The 20525-nt window shown below is 43.7% G+C and overlaps 1 protein-coding gene across 1 annotated transcript; it reads left to right on the forward strand.

Annotated features, from left to right (window-relative positions):
• Positions 1–18916: 18916 nt before the first annotated feature.
• LOC121343300 (translation initiation factor IF-2-like) lies at positions 18917–20233 on the forward strand. Its single transcript, XM_041418337.1, has 3 exons — positions 18917–19024; positions 19135–19271; positions 19851–20233. The coding sequence occupies exons 1-3, from the start codon at positions 18917–18919 to the stop codon at positions 20122–20124; spliced, it is 519 nt and encodes a 172-aa protein (XP_041274271.1). The 3' UTR covers positions 20125–20233.
• Positions 20234–20525: the final 292 nt, after the last annotated feature.

Raw genomic sequence — 20525 nt, forward strand, 5'->3', positions numbered from 1 at the left:
GGATTCAGCCAGGATAGAGTTAATTTTCTTCCTGGTAGCTGGTGCATTGATGTTTAGGTTCAGTATGAGAATTCTGCTGGTAATGCAGATGGTTTAGCTGTTGCTGAGCAGTGCTCACCTGAAGTCAAGGACTTTTCAGTTTCCCATGCTCTGCCAGTGAGGAGGTGCACAAGAAGCTGGGAAGGGCATGGCCAGGACAGATGAAGAAAACTGGTCAAAGGGATATTCCATAGCATAGAAGGCTATGGAATATGCCCAGTATATAAACCAGGAGAGCTGGCCAGGAAGGGCTGGCCACTGCTCAGCGGTGGTGAGCAACTGTATTGCGCGCCATTTGTTTCTTTTAGATTTTATTCCCCTCCCTCTCGTTTTCATCATAATCATCATTATTATTATTACACTTTACTCTTTTTTTCAGTTTTTAAAGTGTTCTTTTCTCAACCCATGGCTTTTGCCTTTTTCCAATTTCTCCACCCCACCAGAGTGAGGGGGAACTCAACGAGGGGGAAGTTACTGAGGGAAAAGTCAGGTCCATGATACTTAGTTGCCAGCTGGGATTAAACCACAAAACAATCCCAACAGCCACAACAACCACAAATTTATTTTCCATTAAATATGCAAAAAACGCTTTTCATATTTAATTGTTGATTTTGTACTGCAGTCTACCATTGCCTACCTATCAGCCTTTCTAAAAGGCTGATGCAGCCACGGCACAACAGCAGCACTGGAGTCATAGTGAATCCTAAATTGTGATAGACTATTGGTACAGGTGTCTCTTCTCAGACCTTGAACTTCTCACACATCATGGATCTTGTCAATTTAGACACAGTGAGAGGCGAGTTCTAGCCTTTTTATTCCAGGAAAAACAGGACAGAGAAAGTACATGGTCCTGGGAGGATTAATCAACTCCTCCTTTACTCTGGACAGTATGTGCCGACCTAACAGGAAAAATCTGACCAACAAGACAGAAATCTGGCTATTACCCACCCTAGTGAAAGCAAAACCATTATGCAGTCTAAATAGATGAATAAATTTCTTTCAAGTCAATTAACATCCTTGATTTTAAAGCATTTCCACATCATAGATTATAATTACTGTTACTCAAAGAAAGGCAAAAATCTGGCAACACTTACAGAATAGGTGGAGTTGGGAAAGACCTCTAGAGATCATCTAGTCCATCCCCACTGCTAAAGCACCCATGGCAGGCTGCACAGAAGCATGTCCAGGCAAATTTTCAATACCTCCAGAGAAGGAGACTCCACAACTGCTCTGGGGAGCCTATTTCAGAGCTCTGTCACCGACACAACAAAGAAGCTTTCCTCATACTCAGATGGAACACTCCCGGTTTCACTTTTTGCCAATTGTCCCTTGTCCTGTCACTGGGCATCAGTGAAAAGTCTGGCCCCATCTTCTTGGCATCCACACTTAAGCTATTTGTATGCACTAAGATCCACTCACATCTTGTCACGGCTGAACAGGCCCAGCTCCCACAGCCTTTCCTCACGGAGATGCTCCAGAGTCCCCTCACTATCTTTATTGCCCTCTGCTGGACCCATGCCAGTAGTTCCTTGTAGTTCTTGTACTGAGGAGCCCAAAACTGGGCACAGCACTCCAGATGTGCCTCACCAGGACCGAGCAGAGGGGCAGGATGGCCTCCCCTGACCTGCTTGCAATGCTCTCTCTAATGCACCCCAGGATACCATTGGCCTCTTTGGCCCCCAGGGCACTGCTGGCTCATGGACCTTGCTGTCCACAGGACCCCCCAGTTCTTTTCCTCAGAGCTGCTGCCCAGCAGGTCGGTCCCCAGCCTGTGCTGGTACACCGGGTTATTCCTCTCCAGTGGCAGACCCTGCATTTGCCCTTGTTGAACTTCACCAGGTTCCTCTCCACACAACTCTCCAGCCAGTCCAGGTTTTTCTGGATGGCAGCACAGCTCTCTGGGGCACCAGCCACTCTCCCCAGTTTTGCAGTACTGGCAAACTTGCTGAGGCTGAGGCTTTGTCCCTTCATTCAGGGCACTAATGAACAAGATGAACAAGACAGGGCCCAGTGCCAATCCCTGCGTAACACCACAGGCTACAGGCTATCAGCTGGACTCTGTGCTGCTGATCACAAAATTCTGAGCTATGACATGCATTCAGTTCTCAGTCGACCCAACTGCCCACTCATTCAACCCACACTTCCTGATCTTGTCCATGAAGATGTCAGGCAAAACAGTGTTAAAAGCTTTGCTGAAGTCAAGGTAGACAACATCCACCACTTTCTTCTCATCTACCCAGCCAGTTAGTCCATCCTAGAAGCCTATCAGATTGGTCAAGCATGATTTCCCCCTGGTGAATCCATGCTAACTCCACCTGACAACTTTCTACACTCCAGCATGCTTAGAGATGACATCTAGAATGAGTTGTTCCATCCCCTCTCCAGAGATGGAGGTGAAGCTGACTGGCCTTTAGTTTCCTGGATCCTCTTTCTTGTCATTTTTGAAGACTGGAGTGACATTGACTTTCTTCCAGTCCTCACATGTTTCTCCTGTGCTCCATGACCTTGGAGAGTGGTCTGATCTCAGACACCTCTTCTATTCTACATCACCATGGAGAGTGCCTTAGCAGTAACATCTGGCAGCTCCCTCAGCACTGGTGGGTGCATCCCACTGGGGTCCCTGGATTTGCAAATGTCACATTTGCCTAAATGATCCCTACCTGATCCTGCTCAACCAAGGGGAAGTTTTCCTTGCTCCAGACTTTCCCTCTTGCCTCCATGGTCTGGGGTTCCTGAGAGCTGGCCTCAGCAGCAGAGACTGAAGCAAACAAGACATTCAGTAACTCCATACACTCTGTATCCTTCATCACCACAGCAACCACCCCATTCAGCAGCAGGCCCACAATTTCCTTAGTTCCTTTTGCAACTGATGTATTTGAAGAAGCCCTCTTTTTGTCCTTGACATCCCTTGCCAGATTTGATTCCAAATGGACCTTTCCATAATCTCTACTACACATCTGAATTTGGACAGAAACACAGTACTTGTTTATGAGTGGACAAGCATGGATTTCTGCAGGTAAAAGGGTTAAGCATGTTCCCGTATTTCTTGATCAGCTGATCCTAGAGAGGAGCTCTAAAGCCTGCAGTCCAATTCTGGCTTCAAATCATTGCCAGTTTGCCCTCGCTGCTTGGCAAGAAACAGCAAAATTGTGTTAACAGTTTCTTTCAAGAATACATGTTAGTAAGTGCCAAATGACAGTTGTAATGACCCTGATGCATTTCTCTCCTTAGGGCTTTTTTGTTTAGAAGCTGGTTGCCGCCCACGAAGAAAAAGATCATTCTTTGTCATGAACTCTCCCATCACCCTGAGCTTTCTCCACTGCCACCAGCACTATACCTAGTGAGAGTAAAGTAAGAAAACACCTCTTATTTAACAAAGAGATACTTGCACTTGGGATTATAAACATCAGGGTATGCATTAAAGGCCTGCTAAAATTCAAGGAGTCTTTACCTCAATTTTAACAGGCTCTTGGTCAGGTCTTAAGAGTCTATTTTTATGAAATCACTCATTTCTTCTCTTGTTTATGTAAAGAACCTTTATTTAAATCCATGCAGAAAGACTCTACTTGGACTTGTATCAGGGCAATGGTTTAATCATAAGTTAAATTAAGAAGTGTCACTGTCTGCAGCCAAAAGAAAGAAGCTAAGTCTGACACAGCACCTGTGCACTGCTTCTCTGGCTCAGCATTGACCTTGGTTGACAGGAACATGTGCTTTAAAAATGCACCCAAGGGGAAACTCATCACAACACGAACAATCATAGCAGAATGATAAACACCCACACTGCACAAGAGAGCTGCCAAACCCTCACAGCAGCCAGGACTCTAAGTGCATCTGGAAGGAGATGCACCAAAAGAATATGTGTGTATGCACAAGTATGTACATACATGTTTGCACACACTCTCTTGCCCCACTTTGTGCCTAGAGCACCATGTTTCATTATGTAATAAAACACAGACATAAAAATACCTTTCTGCTCCCTTATGACCGAGACAACTAAAATTATTCGGTTCTCCACATGCAATCACAACAGGTTATGATGTCTTGCAGCGATCTAATCATACTGATCCATTCACATACATTTTTCTCCTTAACAAGATAACTGATGTGTTTAGCTTTGAGCAGCTTAGCTTTTCTTTAAATAATTTATCATTACATGCTCCCACAAGATCATCAAAGCTGTGAGAAAGCCATAAAAACACATTCAGTAAGAAATTAGCCTGTGTTTTCTCTTAACTAATGGAAGAAACAATGGCTTTAAATGTTGCATGGATGATTTTCTTGTACATGTGGTCTTACGCAAGATTCCTGCTGTAAAAGACTAAGGTTGGCAGGCATCAAGGATGAACTGAAGAGCCAAAAGAGTCTTTATGGGCTCAAATATGTTCACCCACACAGGTACTTGCACAAGCAGAGCTCAATGCATTCATGCAAAGATCACTTAAACCATGAAAGATCAGGTGCATTCAGTGTTCACATTGTCAGAAATAGCCTTTCTGAAAGTGAAATGCAGAAATGGCCTGCTGTGCCAGTGAAGACTGAAAACAATTCTTGCTTTCTTCTATCATCTTTCATCTAAAATATTTGCTGTCTCCTGCCACATGCAGCTATCCACAGACCAAGAGTAATGAGGGCAAAAAAACAACTTGAAGGTGCTTATTTCTAGAGCATGAGAAGTATATTTGTAGCAACACAAGCAAGAAATCCATTTTTTCTGTACCTATATGTCAATCACAGGAGATCTGTATCACTCTTGTAAGAGGGAGACTTGGAAAAGAGTTGCACCTCTGGTGAAATGTATGGATATTCAGGGCTTAAGCATAGGTGTAATTGCAATCTGCCTGTAAAAATGTCTGATAAACTTCAATTTGGAATCCAAATCTGACACCTTTTAGGTAGCTTTCACATTGCAAATGCCAACTCTGCTTAAGATGTGTGAAATCCTTGATGTGGCTAGAAAAAGCTGTAGATCAGCTCAAGCAGCAGATCCTGCAGGGTGCTGAGCCACTAAATCCCTTCACAATCACTGGTGGAGTGCATTCTTCCTGCTCTTGCCCACTTGTGTGCATTGCAGCATTTAGTCATGTAAATATGGGAAGAAACAGTGCATGATTTTGTTTTTGTTTCAAAGACTGTCTGTGCCTGCAGCCTTGCCAGAGCCAGATGCTGTAACTCTGCATAGTTGCTATTCTGCAAGATGGGCCAGAATCTTCCAGTCGCTGGGTGTGGTGGGTGCGAGGTCGCCTCATTAGCATTGTTTGAAGCTGCGTGGGTAGTTTCCATTGTGGTCTAGCAGCCATGCAGGACACACCCAAAGAAGCTGGGTAAACTGCATGCAGGAATTAGCCCACGCTAAATTCCACACTTCCACAGCTGGATTGCTACCCCTATTCCAGCAAGCTAGTTGAAAGCCCCATAGGTACATCTCCAGAGAGAAGAGTTGGCTGAAATATTGAAACAGGAGGCCATTCTTTCTGCATCCTATAGCACTTGAAATAAAGGTGAGTTTAGCACAAGGAGGCAGATCTGTTCAAGAGAGTGTCCCAAAGAGAGAAAACATCAAGCTTTCATGGTTTCTGTCACCTAAGCTGGAAGTTCTGGAAATCCTGAGCGTAAAAGGAGTAACTTCCTACTAAGGGTACAGAAAACATGGAAATCCCAGTATTTTCCAGACTTTCTGATTGCTGAACAGTAAGAACAGATTGCCAGCTGGGAGCTTGGAAGCCCTGCAACAGACTTCCAGTCAGCCCACAGAGCTGGGCTGCCAGAGCACCACTGATAGCGTGTAGCTCTGCAACTACTCTACAGAGCTGATAGTCAGAGTCACCTGTCAAATGCCATTTTAACTGAGAAGATGCAGGAACCAGAGAGCACATTGATTTCAGAAATAAAATGTTTGTTGTTTCCAGCAGGAAATTATCACAAAATTTCTGGTTGGCAGAAAAATTTCTTTTCATTTCCCAGATCAGTTTTGACCAAAAACTTCTCCCCCCCACCCCAAAAAAAAAAAAAAAAAAAAAAAAGAAAAGAAACAAGATTTCCCATGAACCAGAATTTCTCTTCTTCAGCCAATTTAAATCAGTAAGAAGTGAAAGGGAGAAAAGGAGAGAGGAGTACTGTTAACCAGTATAAAACTTCTCAAGACCTTTAAATTGCCAGACTTGTTTTCAGAATAGTCTTGTAGTCAGAGATGTCTTGTAGTCAGACTTGTAGTCAGAGATGTTAATACCAGAAAGAGCAACAGCAAATTCTTATCTCTACCTTTACATGAGCTGAAGTTACCAAGGCTTAACAAGTTACCACATGTCAGCTGAATCAAGCAGCCTTTGTACATCCTCAGCCCTTAAGTAGCACAAGACAGTGTGGTTGAACATAACCATTTTTGTTACTGGCTAAACCAAGTTTCATTGCCTTAAATATGCATCAGTCTAAATGTATAAACATTTCTATTTTACCTATAGAATATCTCAAGTTAGGGACTGACCTCTCATTAATCTGCAGCAATTTGAAAAAAAAAAAAATATATATATATATATATATGGAAAGAAGGATAATTGATTTGCAGCACCATTACTTTGCTGTGGTATTACAGTGCCATTAGGAGCACCATATTAGAGCAAGGCTCTCAACTCCCTTATCTAAGGTCTCTTGCCAGGCCATTCTGTGATTCTACAATTCCCTTACACAATAAGCAAGAGCAAGAGCAACAGATGTTACTCTATCAGTTACTGATTAACCAAGCTAATTAACTAATAATTAATTAATTACTTGTTCTATTTACCCAACTGTTTCAGATCAAACTTATGTGTGAGTCTTATGAGAAATCCCTCCCAATCACAAAATGTGCTACAGATGACTATTTGAGCACATCACTCTTTTTTATATAAGGATGTGTTGCTATGCCCAGTTTATAGATTCAAAGGGGAACCATATTAAGTAAACTAAAAGTCATGCAGGAAATCTGTGGTGTAGCAAAGCCTCAAATCCAACAGAATTCTACATTCCTTTTACCACACTGATATCTCCTCAATGATCTCTCCTTTGAGTCTACAGTCTGTCTCAGTTTCCCAAGTTAGTTGTCAGGAGAGCTAGTTTATGATCACTGAAAATAAGATTGCTCCTATTGCTATCAACTGGAGCTTTGCAAATAATTTTAACAGGAAAAGGCTCATTGAATTCAGAAATCTAAAAATACCACAATGCTTCCCTTATATTGCAAATAGAGCAGTAGATTAGTTAACAGTTAGAGGGAATATGTATATACATATGTATGTAAGAATAGAAATATGTAAATTTAGAATATGTATGCTGTTGTGACAACAACAGACTTAAGTTTTACTTCTGTAGCCAGAAATAACCTGCAGACCCATGAAACATCGTGCATCTGACTTCTGCCTTGTTTATTTTCTCAAGGCCCCTGTTAACTTATCTCTCAGTCCATAAGATTCCAAGTCTGAGAGAGATTTCAAACTGCTACCATTAAAAGGTAACTGCAATGGTTTAAAAGTAAAAAATAGCCTTCATCTGTGGAAATTATTCTATTATTTTACCTTAAAATAGAGATGGGGAGACAAGGCACATTTCAACACTGAGGTCAATATACAAGAGTACTAACTCACCCTCCAACAGGACTGTCAAATGTAAGGATCAAATATCCCATGGCTTGTTGTGATTAAGGACATGCTCACTTCCCAGCATTTGCTGCAGTTCTGGCAAGTCGTGAGACAGCAGACTTTAAATCTGTAACATGACTGATAGAAGTGTTGTTTTTAAAGGTTGAAAATGTTTTAGCACTAAATATTAAGTCACTCAGAGATTAGAATATGTATGGGATCAATTTTTCACCACATTTCATCAGACTTTTATGCTGTGAAAAATAGTGGGGTTACTCTGGCATGAAACCAATGCAATGGAATGGAGACTCATACCTGTGGTCACTAACGTGGCCCAGTTGTATATACAAAAGGATATGGGGGAAAAATATTAACAAAAGGTGTCAAAGCCCAAACATGTTCTAAAATGACTTTCCAGTGCAACACTAAGTAAAATCAACATTGTTTTTTGATAAACACTTTGGTAGCATTTGTTGGAGAATCTATGAGTCTCACTTCTCACTCATCATTGGGACTGCAGAATTTATGTCCATACCTATTACAGAAAGTTGCACCATCTGGCCACCAAGATGCAGGTGAGCCTGCAGTAGGACAAACTGTGTGACACAGAGGTCACATGCCATGCAAAGGTGCAGATGGAAGCAGATTGCAGCAAAAAGCCTGACATCGTTCTAGCTGTTAGGCTGTGCTGTCTCCATTTCAATTCTCTCTCAGACAGTTTCTTACTGAATCCAAGACTACCTTTTGAGTTTTGCCCTTGGTTTATGTTCTCATAATAATTACACTCATTTAATGTCAGAGAAGGTTCATGAAGGCCACGAGAAGATAGGCCAAGCAGTACAGAATAAATTTTTGCGTTAGACAAAGCTGTGAGACACAAATCATGGAAGATGGTAGTCTGGAGAAAAATGGCTTGGCAAGTTGAAATTAAGGCCATAAAGTCATAGAATTATAGAATCATTTGGGTTGGAAGGACCTTAAAGCTCCCAGCCTTCAGTTAGAAAATTCATTTAAATCAATCAAAAATGAGAAGGTCCACATTGCTCTTTGCTCCTATGGGTTTGTTTTCTCCAGTTTAGATCAGCTTTGCCTTTGAGCTCTTTCTGCCAAACTCTTGACAAGTTTAATTTTGAAAACTGACAACAACAAGGAAGCTTTTAACCATTTTTATATTAATCTACTTCAACTCATTTTTATCTAGCTAGAGGCAGGGTTTAATCAATTACAGGTTCTTTCTCTAAAGAAGGCCTCAGCTCAACTTAACCACAGTTTACACTGTGGCCTACATTACTAAATTCCAATGGCATTTAACTTTTCAAGGTCTTTCTTTAGAGTGGTAACACTGAGTTTTACATGATACACAGACAAGGGTTTAGGAAATGCCAGATGGTTACTCCTGAAAGGATTTACTGATGGACTACACCACCACTAATGGAAAACTGAAGAGCAGGCTTAGCCAGAACATTGTCAGACATCAGGATTTCTCACTACTCATCACACACACACAAACAAAAAAAACCCTTTCATGCTTACTGGGAAGCTCCTGGAAGAGCCCAATTCTGCATTCCCTGCAAACCCCCAAATTCCCTTGGATTTCACTAACAATTTTGAGTTGCACAAGCATAATTCCCTCTCCAACTAGTAACTTCTGCCAGAGCCACAAAAGGCATGACTCTCCTACAACTGTTAGCCAGAAGATTTAGCCTTTTTGAGCTCAAATTGTCAAGCTATTCTCTAGCTCTGGTAGTTCCAGGTTCAATTCCTGGTAATGATTAGGACAACAGTTACTTCACAGGGAACGCAGAATCCATCTCTAAGTACTTCAAAATTCTAAATACAGAGGAACACCTTCTGATTCATTTTAGTAGGCATAAATGTATACCCACATGCTCTCTCAATATATGATTGGGGGGGGGAAAAAGCATTGAAAACTGATTTGTAAGAGGAGATGCAGATTAATAATAAATGCTTATATAACACAAAAATGGCACATAATATTAGAAATCATTAACTGCAATACAAACCAGATGTCGCCATGTCTGTAACAACCCCACAAAATTCTACTAGTCTGTTACCTCTGGGGTTTTTCTTTTACATATACACTTGCATCTTAAAACTTGCAATTTCCATGGCAAAGACGAATCAAGGAGCTTTTATGTCTGAGCTTATGAGGTTTAATAATTTTCTACCTTTGCCTAGCATAAAACACATAACAGCTTCAAGCAGATGACTCAAAAAATCATATAACATTATCTGTGTATGTATTTACAGCTTATGTTTAGGAAGAAAAACACATTCAGTGAGAAAATGACATCTTTTCAGGGATTTAAACAAAACACACCAAAAAAAAACAGAGTGGAATTTAGGCTTACAAGCAGGAAGATATACAGCAATAATTGCATAACAGCCTCCCTGATTTTTTGCATTGGCTCAAGGAAGCTCACTGTATGAGCACACACTCTTTGGTACACTGTAGCTAAACACAGAAACTGCTTAAAATCCCAACTCTGGAAAAACTTCTGAAAAAAACTTAATTTGAAATTCTGCTGCAGCCAGTGGGACATGCTTATCCATATTTATATGCTTGGCAGCTGAGGACCCAAAAGATCTACAGCAGGTTCCTCTTTTCCCTTGCACATTGAGGTCCTTTCAAATCCCACCAACCATTTACAGAGCTCCAGCTCTCAGCTGAATAAAATGCTTACAATAATCTGGAGAGCACAGTCTAGACAACTCTCATCCTGAGAACATATTTGCTACCACAGGGTACCAAAGGACTTTAAAAAATTGTAAAGAAGTAGAGAATTTCCTTCCCTTTGGAAAGAGTGAAGTCCGCTGCATGTGTTAACTTGGACTCACCCTAATAACTGCTTTTTCCTCCATCATATGTATTAAGGACCTAATATCATACTCCATTCCTATAGTGATCAAATTCTACAGACACATAAATTATCAAATATCGGTATGTAAACTGTTACAATCCTTGTTGTCGGGAGCAGTAAAAGCCTATATGTTTACATGTTTAATCAAGATGAAAATTATTATCTAAAGCAATAGGATGACTTGAATGCTGTCTTCATAGAAAAGAAATTGCAAGCTCCTCTTCTTTTTTGCAGAAAAAATAACATTTACTGATAATATACAAATGTTAAGAAAGAAAAGTATGAACAAACAAAAGCTGCTTTATCAAATTCTCTGACAGAGACACAAAAAGGAAATGCCAAGATGCTTTACATTAATAAGATGCACTTTATGACAAGTAGTTAACCCTTTTAAAATCATGGAATCATAGAATGGGTTAGGTTGAAATGAACCCTAAAGAATATCCAGGTCCAACCCCCAGCCATGGGCAGGGACACCTATCACTAGACCAGGGTGCTCAGGACCCTATCCAACCTGGCCTTGAACATTTCCAGAGATGAAGCACCCACAACTTCCTTGAGCAACCAGCATGTCACTACCCTCACAGTGAAGAAATTGTTCCCAATATCTAATCTAAACCTGCCCTCTGTCAGTTTAAAGCCATCACTCCACGCCCTTGTAAAAATTCCCTCTCCAGCTCCCTTTTCAATCTCTTTAGGTACTGAAGGTATCTAAAACTCCCCCCAGATCCTTCTTTTTCCAAGGCATGAGTGATGCTAAAAACAATGAGACTGACTTAACTTATTTCCCTGCATAGTACAATTTGTTTATTCTACAATGGGAAATTCCCCTTTTTTTTAGTCAACTTCAAAGTTTATTTTGGCGCAAGATTCCCCTCAGATGCAGCGATGTGACCACCTGACCCAAGCTGGAGTGTGGTAATACACATCCATACTGCCCTTCCTCCTGCAGCATCTTTTGCAATGTGTGCTGTTCACACGCCAAACACTCTTTCACCGATAAACTCTTTATTGGGAAATTAGGTAAACTGACCAACTATGTGTACCAATTAAGGGTAAAACTGATAAAAACTGGCTAGAGGAACACACAAGCAGGGGTTTATAATAAGTGAGAGGAAGCCTGCTGGAGAGGAAAGAGCAGGGGAAAAGATAAAAGTGGTCTCCGAAAATCAGAACAATTTAGTTTGTGTCTGTATATATCACATATTTGCTCTTCACCGTGATAATAACAAGATCCACCAAGAAACAGTATTGTTGTATGAGGAGAGACCCCAACAGTTTTGTACAGGACTCTGCTGGGAAAATTTGTTCAGGAAAGGTTTTCCCCAAGATTCCTACCAGAACCTGCAAGCAGTTTGTAACTTGCTCCCTGGCAGAGCTCAGACACTCACAAATTGAGATGACAGCTGGGCATGGTTTTATGGAGCCTAGCAAGGCCCACACAGCGCAGTTGGGTGCCTGCATCCCTCTGCAGACCTATCTGCTAGAATTTTACTCAAGTTTACACAGGCCATCTGTGTAACAGCCCAAGTGACAATGCCGGTGCACCGCCGCCCACCGCACCAGTGACTGAGCAGCAACGCCGTCTCGCTCTTTCCAACCACCTTCTGCCACAGATCCCTCCACTATCAGCCACTGCTTTGGAAACAAAAATCCATGCAGGGCCATTTCTCATGGAAAGCAGAGTTAAACACCGTGGGCACCAATCTGTAAGGCAGTGGGGGTCTGAGAGGCAGATGCCCTAGCAGACACAGATCTGGTACTGGTTAAAGAGCCACAGCCTGGAGTACATTTTGCACAGCTTACATATTGCACAGTTCCTCAGCTACTCCACACTGTGCTTCTGTACACTGCACTATAAAATCTCCCAGTGCAGTAGGTGGGATGGCTATTTTTAAAGTGCTTTGGATGAGTTTAGGCTGATTATTATGCCTCTTTGATTCTCCTCCTTTTTGCAAAACAGACTGAGTTTTGACTCAGAAATAAATACGTCTGGCAAAAGAAAACAAAGTTGGGCTTTATGTAAAATTTACACTGAACATAAACCTAAGTCTAAGTACAAGGCAAATCATTTTGATAAGTGGTTAATGAGTTAATAAAGACACTATTCATCAACCTACTGGAGTTGAACATTATAGTGATTTATAATTCTCTGGAATGTTTTTTACTGGTGTATTTATAACTGCTTACACCACATGGTCCTCACATGGCTAACCAGCTCTGCAGGATCTGTTTGTTATTTAAGAAAAGCATATTAATGAAATCTTAACATAAAGTGAGTGACCAGAAAATATAGTGACAGATATTTATTTTATAATACATACATGAACTAAAAAATTTACCAGATCATTCTTTAAATAACTGTTAACATATTGAGCCAGCAGCAGTAATTCATACATATTAAATAAACAAGAAAGTAAAGGTTACAATGGAAAACTGTTCCATTGCTGTAAAAGTGGAACCTAGTGAGCTCCAAAGCTCAGAAAATGCTGCTGAATCCATTCTCAAGTTGAAGAGTTTGAAGCTCAGCCTCAGGAAGTGTTTTAATTCAAATTTAATTTAATAACAAAGTGTCTTATTAATTCTTCCTGGCAGATTAGAGGAGGATGTTGTATGCACTACCTGTGTCCTTTGTCATGCAGCTGGCAGCAATGCTGGATTTTCCTAGGGCTCTGCAGGAGTACCTCAGGAAGACCTCACCACTTCTCACTACAGCAGGCACTCAGTGTTCAGACTGCACTCCCAGCTGCTGCAACAGAAGGGTTATGAACTCTTGCACTTCCACAAGTCCATTTCAAACAGAATTTCAGTGCCAGTAGTCTTGCACAAAAGCTTGTTTACAGATTTAGAAAATGAACAGAAAAATAACGCAGTTGCTCTCATGTCAAAATTTAATTGGACTCTAAATATTTTAGGATCCAAGGTCCTAAAATTCACATCCAAGTATAGATGTAGACACATAAGGAATAAGGTAATTTTAATACAAAGGTAATTCTTAGAACATTGCTTGAGCTTTATTGACTAGTTAGAAAGACAAACTAAACAGCCAGCTTATCCTGGAAAGAATGAGACCCTTTTTCACAAATGACTGTGAATTGTTTATTGGGACACAGGACTGGACTCAGCATATCTAAACTGCACGCACCCTCTGGGTCTGAACTTTGGTTACCTTCCTCCTTGTCTCTATTCTTTTCAGATCTAGCTGTATTAACACTTTTCCCTAGTTTCATCTAGGTGGCTTAACTTTGAACTGGAGCAGAGCACAGGAGACTCGTTTGCACAGCAGCCCCCAACCTTCAACCATATGGCAACAATTAACAGCAACTTCTGTCACCCCCTCTTTGCACTGAGTAGCTATCTCTGAGCAAACAGACCCTTGCACAGTAGCCCCAGGAGCCTGAGAGGCTGCAGAGTCACCGGTAAGAAAACCCACAGTCCAGAGTCTGACATGAGCTGGGTAGACTAACACTAACTAAAGTTACATCAGAAGCTCAAATGAAGTTTGAACAAGTGCAGCTACCGGCAACACCTCTGTTCTGTTTCCAGATCAAATAATAAGTTGTTTGTGTGTTTGAACACTTCTGTTTGTTTGCTTGTTTTGCATTTCCTTCTGAGACCCACTTTGTCTGACCTGAGTGTATTCCCAAGAGTTCTATCTGGACCAGTATATTTCTCACTGCAAGTGCTACATCAGCAGCTTAGCACATTGGAGAGCTTCTTTCTAAATTCAAAATTGCCCTTGTACTTGGAGGCGTATAGAATGTACTTGAGAGCATCACAGGCACATCGGTTTTCTCTCCATGTATCCAAGGATGACGTTGCAGGGTACCATCTAAATCATCCCACTTGCAATGTAAATAGTCCAGCACTGCTTGCTTTCTATGCACATTGAGGACATCCCTAAGACATGCAGTCACTGCAAACCTTTCTGCTGGTGAAGATGAAATGCTGACCCTACAGCTATATGGGATCATGCCCAGTCAAAACCTGGTATTTCTGCAGCACAAATACACCTTGTGTGCTTATACCATGCTTGGAGCATTTTGATATAGTTCTGTATCATTTTGCAAAGTTGTAAAGTCCTCCAGGACCACATAAAGCCTCTGGAGAAATGGGGGGAAAAGGCAGGAATGGGAGGTTAAAAAATTAAGAAATTACTAGCTGTCTGTGAACTTCATGAACCTATTACTGAAACCCCAGATGCAAAATGCAGTATAAAGCTAAATTCCAGCACCCATTACTCACCCTACTTTTGAAACATGAGTAAGTCATGTGTGGAATAAGATACTGCTCTGCATGAGACATCCGTGGTTCAGTATAACCTGGACCACACTGCATGAGGGATTTTCTGTCCCAAAAGCAAATAAGCAAATTGAGTGAAAAAGAAAGTAAAAAATATGGCAGTGTGAAAGTTCCATGTAAATAATATGAGAAGGACAAAATATGAGTTGCAGTTACATATATATACCCTAAACTCTGATTTCAGAGTAGATACACATACCATCTTGTTGTCAGGCATTTGCCATGGGGTAGGTGATTTTGTTGGACCTTCTGGAGGGAGGAGGGAGAAAGAATGAGAAAGAATGGTCAGATATTTTTTATCATCTTTAAAATTACTGGAATTTATTTCCAACTTTGTTCCAGCTGCAGCTTATTTTTTCTTCCAAGATTCTAAGCATACCCTACCCGATGTGTGGGCTAGGCAGGCTTTAGAAATGCAAAAGAAACAAATTAGGGAATTGTCTCTTGCTTTTTCATTCTGTCTTTACTTTCTCAATCTTTCACCATTTCACACAGATTCCAAGCTGTATCCCCACTGAGAAATGCAGGGCATGTTAAATAAGGAGTAGTTTGATCAAATAACAAACTCTGAACACAGCTGTCTCCACAGTCAGTGGTCCGGTCTCCTCCTCTCCCATCCCATCATCAGTCATTCCAATGCAAGCCTCACATTTCCCATCTTCCTTCTGTGCCCTCCAAACTCCCTCTTCTTTCCCTTTTCCTCTTTCACTTGCTTCTGTGCCTCCTGTATACATGAGGACCCACCTCCACACTATCATACTCAGTCTCTCAATTAAAAAGGTGACATTTTGTATCAAAAATAAAAAGCTAAGCAATTGTGAGCAATGACGAAGGAGGTAAGACTTCAAGAACAATTCACCGAGGAAGCAAAAAATATTTCTATTGGGCTAGTGTAATCTCTCTGTCATGGCCTAATGACCAAAAAAAAAAAAAAAAAAAAAAACCAAACTGAAACTACTGTTTGGAACCTAACCTGTTAAGTTCTCAAAAGTGCCATCAGTTAGTGGTTTGGGAATTTCCTGTGTGGCAGCTGGCACCCAAACTACCATGCTTCATATCCATACATAAATTTCCTCAATTAATTTTTCAATGCCTTCTCATTTTGTATTTGAGAGAAACAGTAATTAATTGTCACATGAATCTTTTCACAGAACTAATTCACAATGCTTCCATTAGTACCCTGTATGACTGCTGACATACCACATCCAACCCAATCCATATAGCCATAAAGTTTTGTTTCACATCCAGTCAGTAGTCACAAGCTGACATTATCTTCCACAATAAAGCCAAAATAACTATCATTATATCACGTCGATTTTCTAGCTTCAAGCAAGTGTACACGGGCAGCTTTGAAAAATATTCTCAAAATATCTTTTCCAATTCATTACTCTGTAGTGCAAATGGTCACGTAGTGCAAATTAATTTGTATGTTTTTGGATTTAAGCCTGACAGTGAACATCAACCACAGCCCAGACTATACACGCTCACAAATCACTGCAATACATATAATAATGCTTTGTTGAATGCAAGTTTTAAAAGAGGGTTCATGTTGCCTTAAGTAGATCAGATGAACAAGGTAGTGACTGTAGCAGTTTTAGCCTACTTTTTAAGAGTTACTGGACAACATGTGATGTATCTATATGCAGAACAGCACTTGTATTTGGAAACGTGACTTTCAAGACTTTTCAAGTTTTGTTTTTCAATAATTTGTGTTGTTTCTGCAGCTGCATATCATAGGGTTTTCAAAATGGGTTGACTCAGACACACCCAAGTATTCTTGTAGGGCTCTGTTATTTACAAGCCACTCTGTTCAAATGGCAGTTATGATTTGGCTATACTCATTACTCTGTTTTCATTGTCTTCACATACAGTCATATGTCTTTGTCTTGATACTACTAGGCTTCCTAGCAACACGGAGAAACTTAAGATTTGCTCCTTCAGAGAATTCATGGCCCCAACCCAAAGAGTCCCACTGACCACAGTGAATTTTGGTTAAGGTTAAACAGGTAGAACACGGTCAAGAGCAACAGCAAAATCTAAACCTGAATTAGAGGTATAATATGGTCTATCCTTGCAATTTTCTGCAACAACAAAACCTTCACAGTGGCTAAAATTCTGACCTCACTAACAACACTGACTAACCCTCTCTGGAAGATATGGTTCCACTGGTACATGCACCTTACAAGTTAATTCACTTCTGCTTTTATTTGTAATTTGACAGCCAGATGCCTATAAAATTATCAGAATGTTTACTCCTTAAAAACAAGTATTAAAGGCAGATATGAGGGATGAAGAATCCTGACTATATAAACTCAAAAGCTTAAGCAGTCAATTCCAATTTTTCATATATCTGACACAATTTTCTTAACTGTTCCATCACAATTTACTAACAAGGAATTTGTCTTCTTCATTTATTTTCTTTCCCTTTTTTTTCCTTTAAATTCACAGCCGCAAATCAATGCAAACTCATTCAGCGATTACCCAGGAGAAAACTTCTATTTTGTAAAGTGAACACTGTGCTTTCAGGACCTCTCACTTTTAACAATGTTACACCCTTGGGCCTTTCTGTCTTCCAATTCCTAGCTTGAAAGCTTGCATTCTCACTAGCTGTCCCTTTTTAAGTATGCTTTTGTAAAACTGCACTGAAGTGAAAAATGTTCATGAAGAACTTTGGTTTATTATTTTAAATAGGAAGGTAGCTCTCCTGCCTCAGTCCTGGCATCTTATTGATTTTTCTTACATTTTGGCCAAAAATACCAATAAAATATAGTAATTCCCAGTTTCCTATGTTACAGCCAACAAACTGATTACATTATTACTGGATAACATCACCTCTCTGGAATTAGGCTGCTAGCTGAGGTTTTATTATAGTAGTGAATTCACACTGCCATGGTTAGCAATGTCAGCATTTCAATTAAAATAGTCTCTTCCTCCTCCTCCTCCTCTTCCTCTGCCTATCTTTTCTCAAAGGGCTGAAATTTGGACTTAAAAATGAACTTTAGGTAGAAGGACTGACAGCATAATCCATGCTACTAAATCCATGGCTTAGCATTTTAGCACATTTCTGACAAGTAGCTTTAGAATATTTTTAAGTACAGGCCCGATTTCATGCCTTCATCCTCTATCCAAAACTTGAGCGTGTATGCAGAGTATGTAACACTCATTACCATTACCTTTGTGGTTTGAGCTTCTTAATAAATAAGCTTTTAATAATCTCCTCATTTCAGGGAGCCACTGCTTTTAAAACTGTGCATCCAGCAGAAAGCTTGGACTGAAAGATGTGTGTTGCTACAGCTTCACTTCAAAATTCTGTTTCAAAACAGGGATGTCATGCACGAAGCATGTTTCTCAAAAGCACTGCCGGTGCTGAGCCACGCAGTATAAAGGATCTGAAAACACTCCACCTGGGAGCTCTGAGAAAAAGTGGGAGACCCGCTGCAGGCTCACCGTGAAGACATCCGCCATACGTTTTTGCTGGGACGTGCCAGGAGGGCTCCATGGAAACCGCAGGCAGCTAAAACCCTGCTGCGTGTTTGCCGAACGGGGCAGAGCACAACGGTGATGACACCGCTGCCCGTCACTCGGACTCCGAGTCCCCGTCCCTGGCTGTGCCCCGCGTCCCCTCCCCGCCCCGCGTTAAGTTTCTGTGTTTTCCTTTGTCCGTGTGCGGGCGGGCGGCTGTCCCCTGGGCACACGCCGGGCGCACCTCGGGGACAGCGCGGGGCACACGGCCGGGGCTGCGCTCGGGGCACACGGCCGGGGCTGCGCTCGGGGCACACGGCCGGGGGTCGGCCCGGCCCCGGCCCGCCCGCCCGCTCAAGCCCTGGCGCCGGAGCGCGGCCCCTTCGGGCACGGGGCGCGAGGGACGGCCACCCCCTCCCGGCCCCGACGGTCACTTACGTTGGGGGCGGGTGCCGCCGGGAGCGCTGCCGGCCGCGGGGACGGACCCCGGCCCGCCTCCGACAGGGGTGCCGGCCGGGAGGGGGGCGGCCTCCCGTTCGGTGTCGGAAGGGTGAATATTTGCCGGAAACCCGGGCGTTTATTCCACTTGGCAGAAGCGCAGGGGGTCGGGGAGGGGGCATGGGTGCTACGGATGGCACGCGGTGCCCGGGGAAGGGGGCGAAGAGCGGGGCCCGATGTGCCCGCTCGCCGATCGACTGTCGGATCCGCTACCCGGCGGCTGCCGCCGTGAGTCACCCCCGGCCGCGGCAGCGTCAGCCTCGCCGCGGCGTTGGCAGCCAGACGAGCCGCGGCGCGGAGCCGCCGCTGTCCTCGGATGAACCCGGCGGGGCTGCCAGCGCCAGCCGAGTGCGCGCAAGGCGAGAGCCGAGGCTGTGCCGGCGCGGCGGCGTGCGACACCCCTGCGGCGGGGATGGCGGAGACGGGGCGGGGGGCGGGAGCGGGGGGGCAGCCCCTCGGCGGCCGGGCCGGAAAGGTAAGCGTGGGACAGGGAAGGTGCGGCGGGGGCACGGTCACGCAAAGGGCACGGTGCGGGGGGAAGCGCTGCCCCCAGGGCCCCGCGGCCCCGAGGACGTGGCTGTGGCGGCCCAGGGCGACGGGAGGAGGCGGAGGGGGGCGTGGGGGGCGAAAGCCCCTCCGCTCCAGGCACGGGTCAGGTGGTTTCCGACAGCGGGGATGCTCGTCGGTGCGAATGGCAAACCTCACCCGGGCCCTGTCCTGTTAAAAAAAGAAAAAGACAGCATCCTCTGCCCCGCGGCGCAAAGATCCGGCTCCTCTTGGGCGAAAGGTGCCCGGTTGCCCAGCAGCCTTATCTCCCTTCTCCTGGCCGCGAGGAGCGGCAGGAAATCGGGGCAGCTGCCGGCAGCTGCTGGCGATGTCTCGAAAGCCGCAAGCAGGGTCACGGCCGCTGCAGCGCTCCCACCGCCGTGTCCCGAGGTGGCGTAACCCGGGGAGGGGGGTTCATGGGCTTATCCACAGCCTCTTCCTTTGCTCCCACTTGTCATCTCTAGTTTTTCTTCATTTCTTTGCTGTCCGCCCACCCCATCCCCTACAGCTGGAGCGACCGAGTCCCTAAGGACAAGGCAGGTTGCCCACGCGAAAGCACGGAGTGTGAACCCCGGGAGGACATCTTCTGCCCTCTGCCCCTGACCCGGGCGTTCCCAGCGCCGCGCTTTCCGCGGGGCTTTCGACGAGCCCCGGGCACCGGACTGGGCTCCGCCGGGGGCGGTGGGGCACCGCGCTCCCCCCAAGGAGCCGCGCTGGGAGGTAGGATGCGCCGGGGAAGAGCTCGACATCAGCGAGACGAGAGCCGGGAAAAGGGCTTTTAAGGAAATTCTCCCTCGGTGATGTGAGGTAGAGTGGAAGGGACGGAGCCCCTCTGCTCCGGGAGGGAGAGACCTATCCGCACACGCAGATCAGGTCATCGCAGTGCAGCAGGTGCCTCCGAGCCCCTTCCCTTCTTCCCCGCTCCGTCTCTGAGAAGAGCGCCCGAGGGAGCCCACAGACACCACCTTAATAGCCGTAATAATTAAAAACAACAACAACAACAACAAAAACCCCCTTCTGCCTGGCCTTAATGATCCTTTACACACATTCCCCAGCCGCTCCCTCCCCCGTCCCCCCAGTGAAGGGCACTGATTATTCGCACTCCTCTGTTTGCCGAGAGCACAGCCTGATGAAAGGACTTTATCCTCGAGTGACTCCATCGCTTGCTCCTCCTCCTCTCTCC

Source organism: Onychostruthus taczanowskii, unplaced genomic scaffold (genome assembly GCF_017590055.1).
Source record: "Onychostruthus taczanowskii isolate IOZ18803 unplaced genomic scaffold, ASM1759005v1 scaffold1, whole genome shotgun sequence".
Lineage (NCBI taxonomy): Eukaryota > Metazoa > Chordata > Aves > Passeriformes > Passeridae > Onychostruthus > Onychostruthus taczanowskii.

What these genes read in the sequence shown, in the direction of transcription:
- LOC121343300 (XM_041418337.1), top strand. Translation starts at nt 18,917, where the DNA reads ATGGGTGCTACGGATGGCACGCGGTGCCCGGGGAAGGGGGCGAAGAGC. An exon ending in GCTACCCGGCGGCTGCCGCC is followed by an intron (nt 19,025 to 19,134) that starts GTGAGTCACCCC and finishes CGGGGCTGCCAG; the next exon opens with CGCCAGCCGAGTGCGCGCAA. An exon ending in TCGGCGGCCGGGCCGGAAAG is followed by an intron (nt 19,272 to 19,850) that starts GTAAGCGTGGGA and finishes CATCCCCTACAG; the next exon opens with CTGGAGCGACCGAGTCCCTA.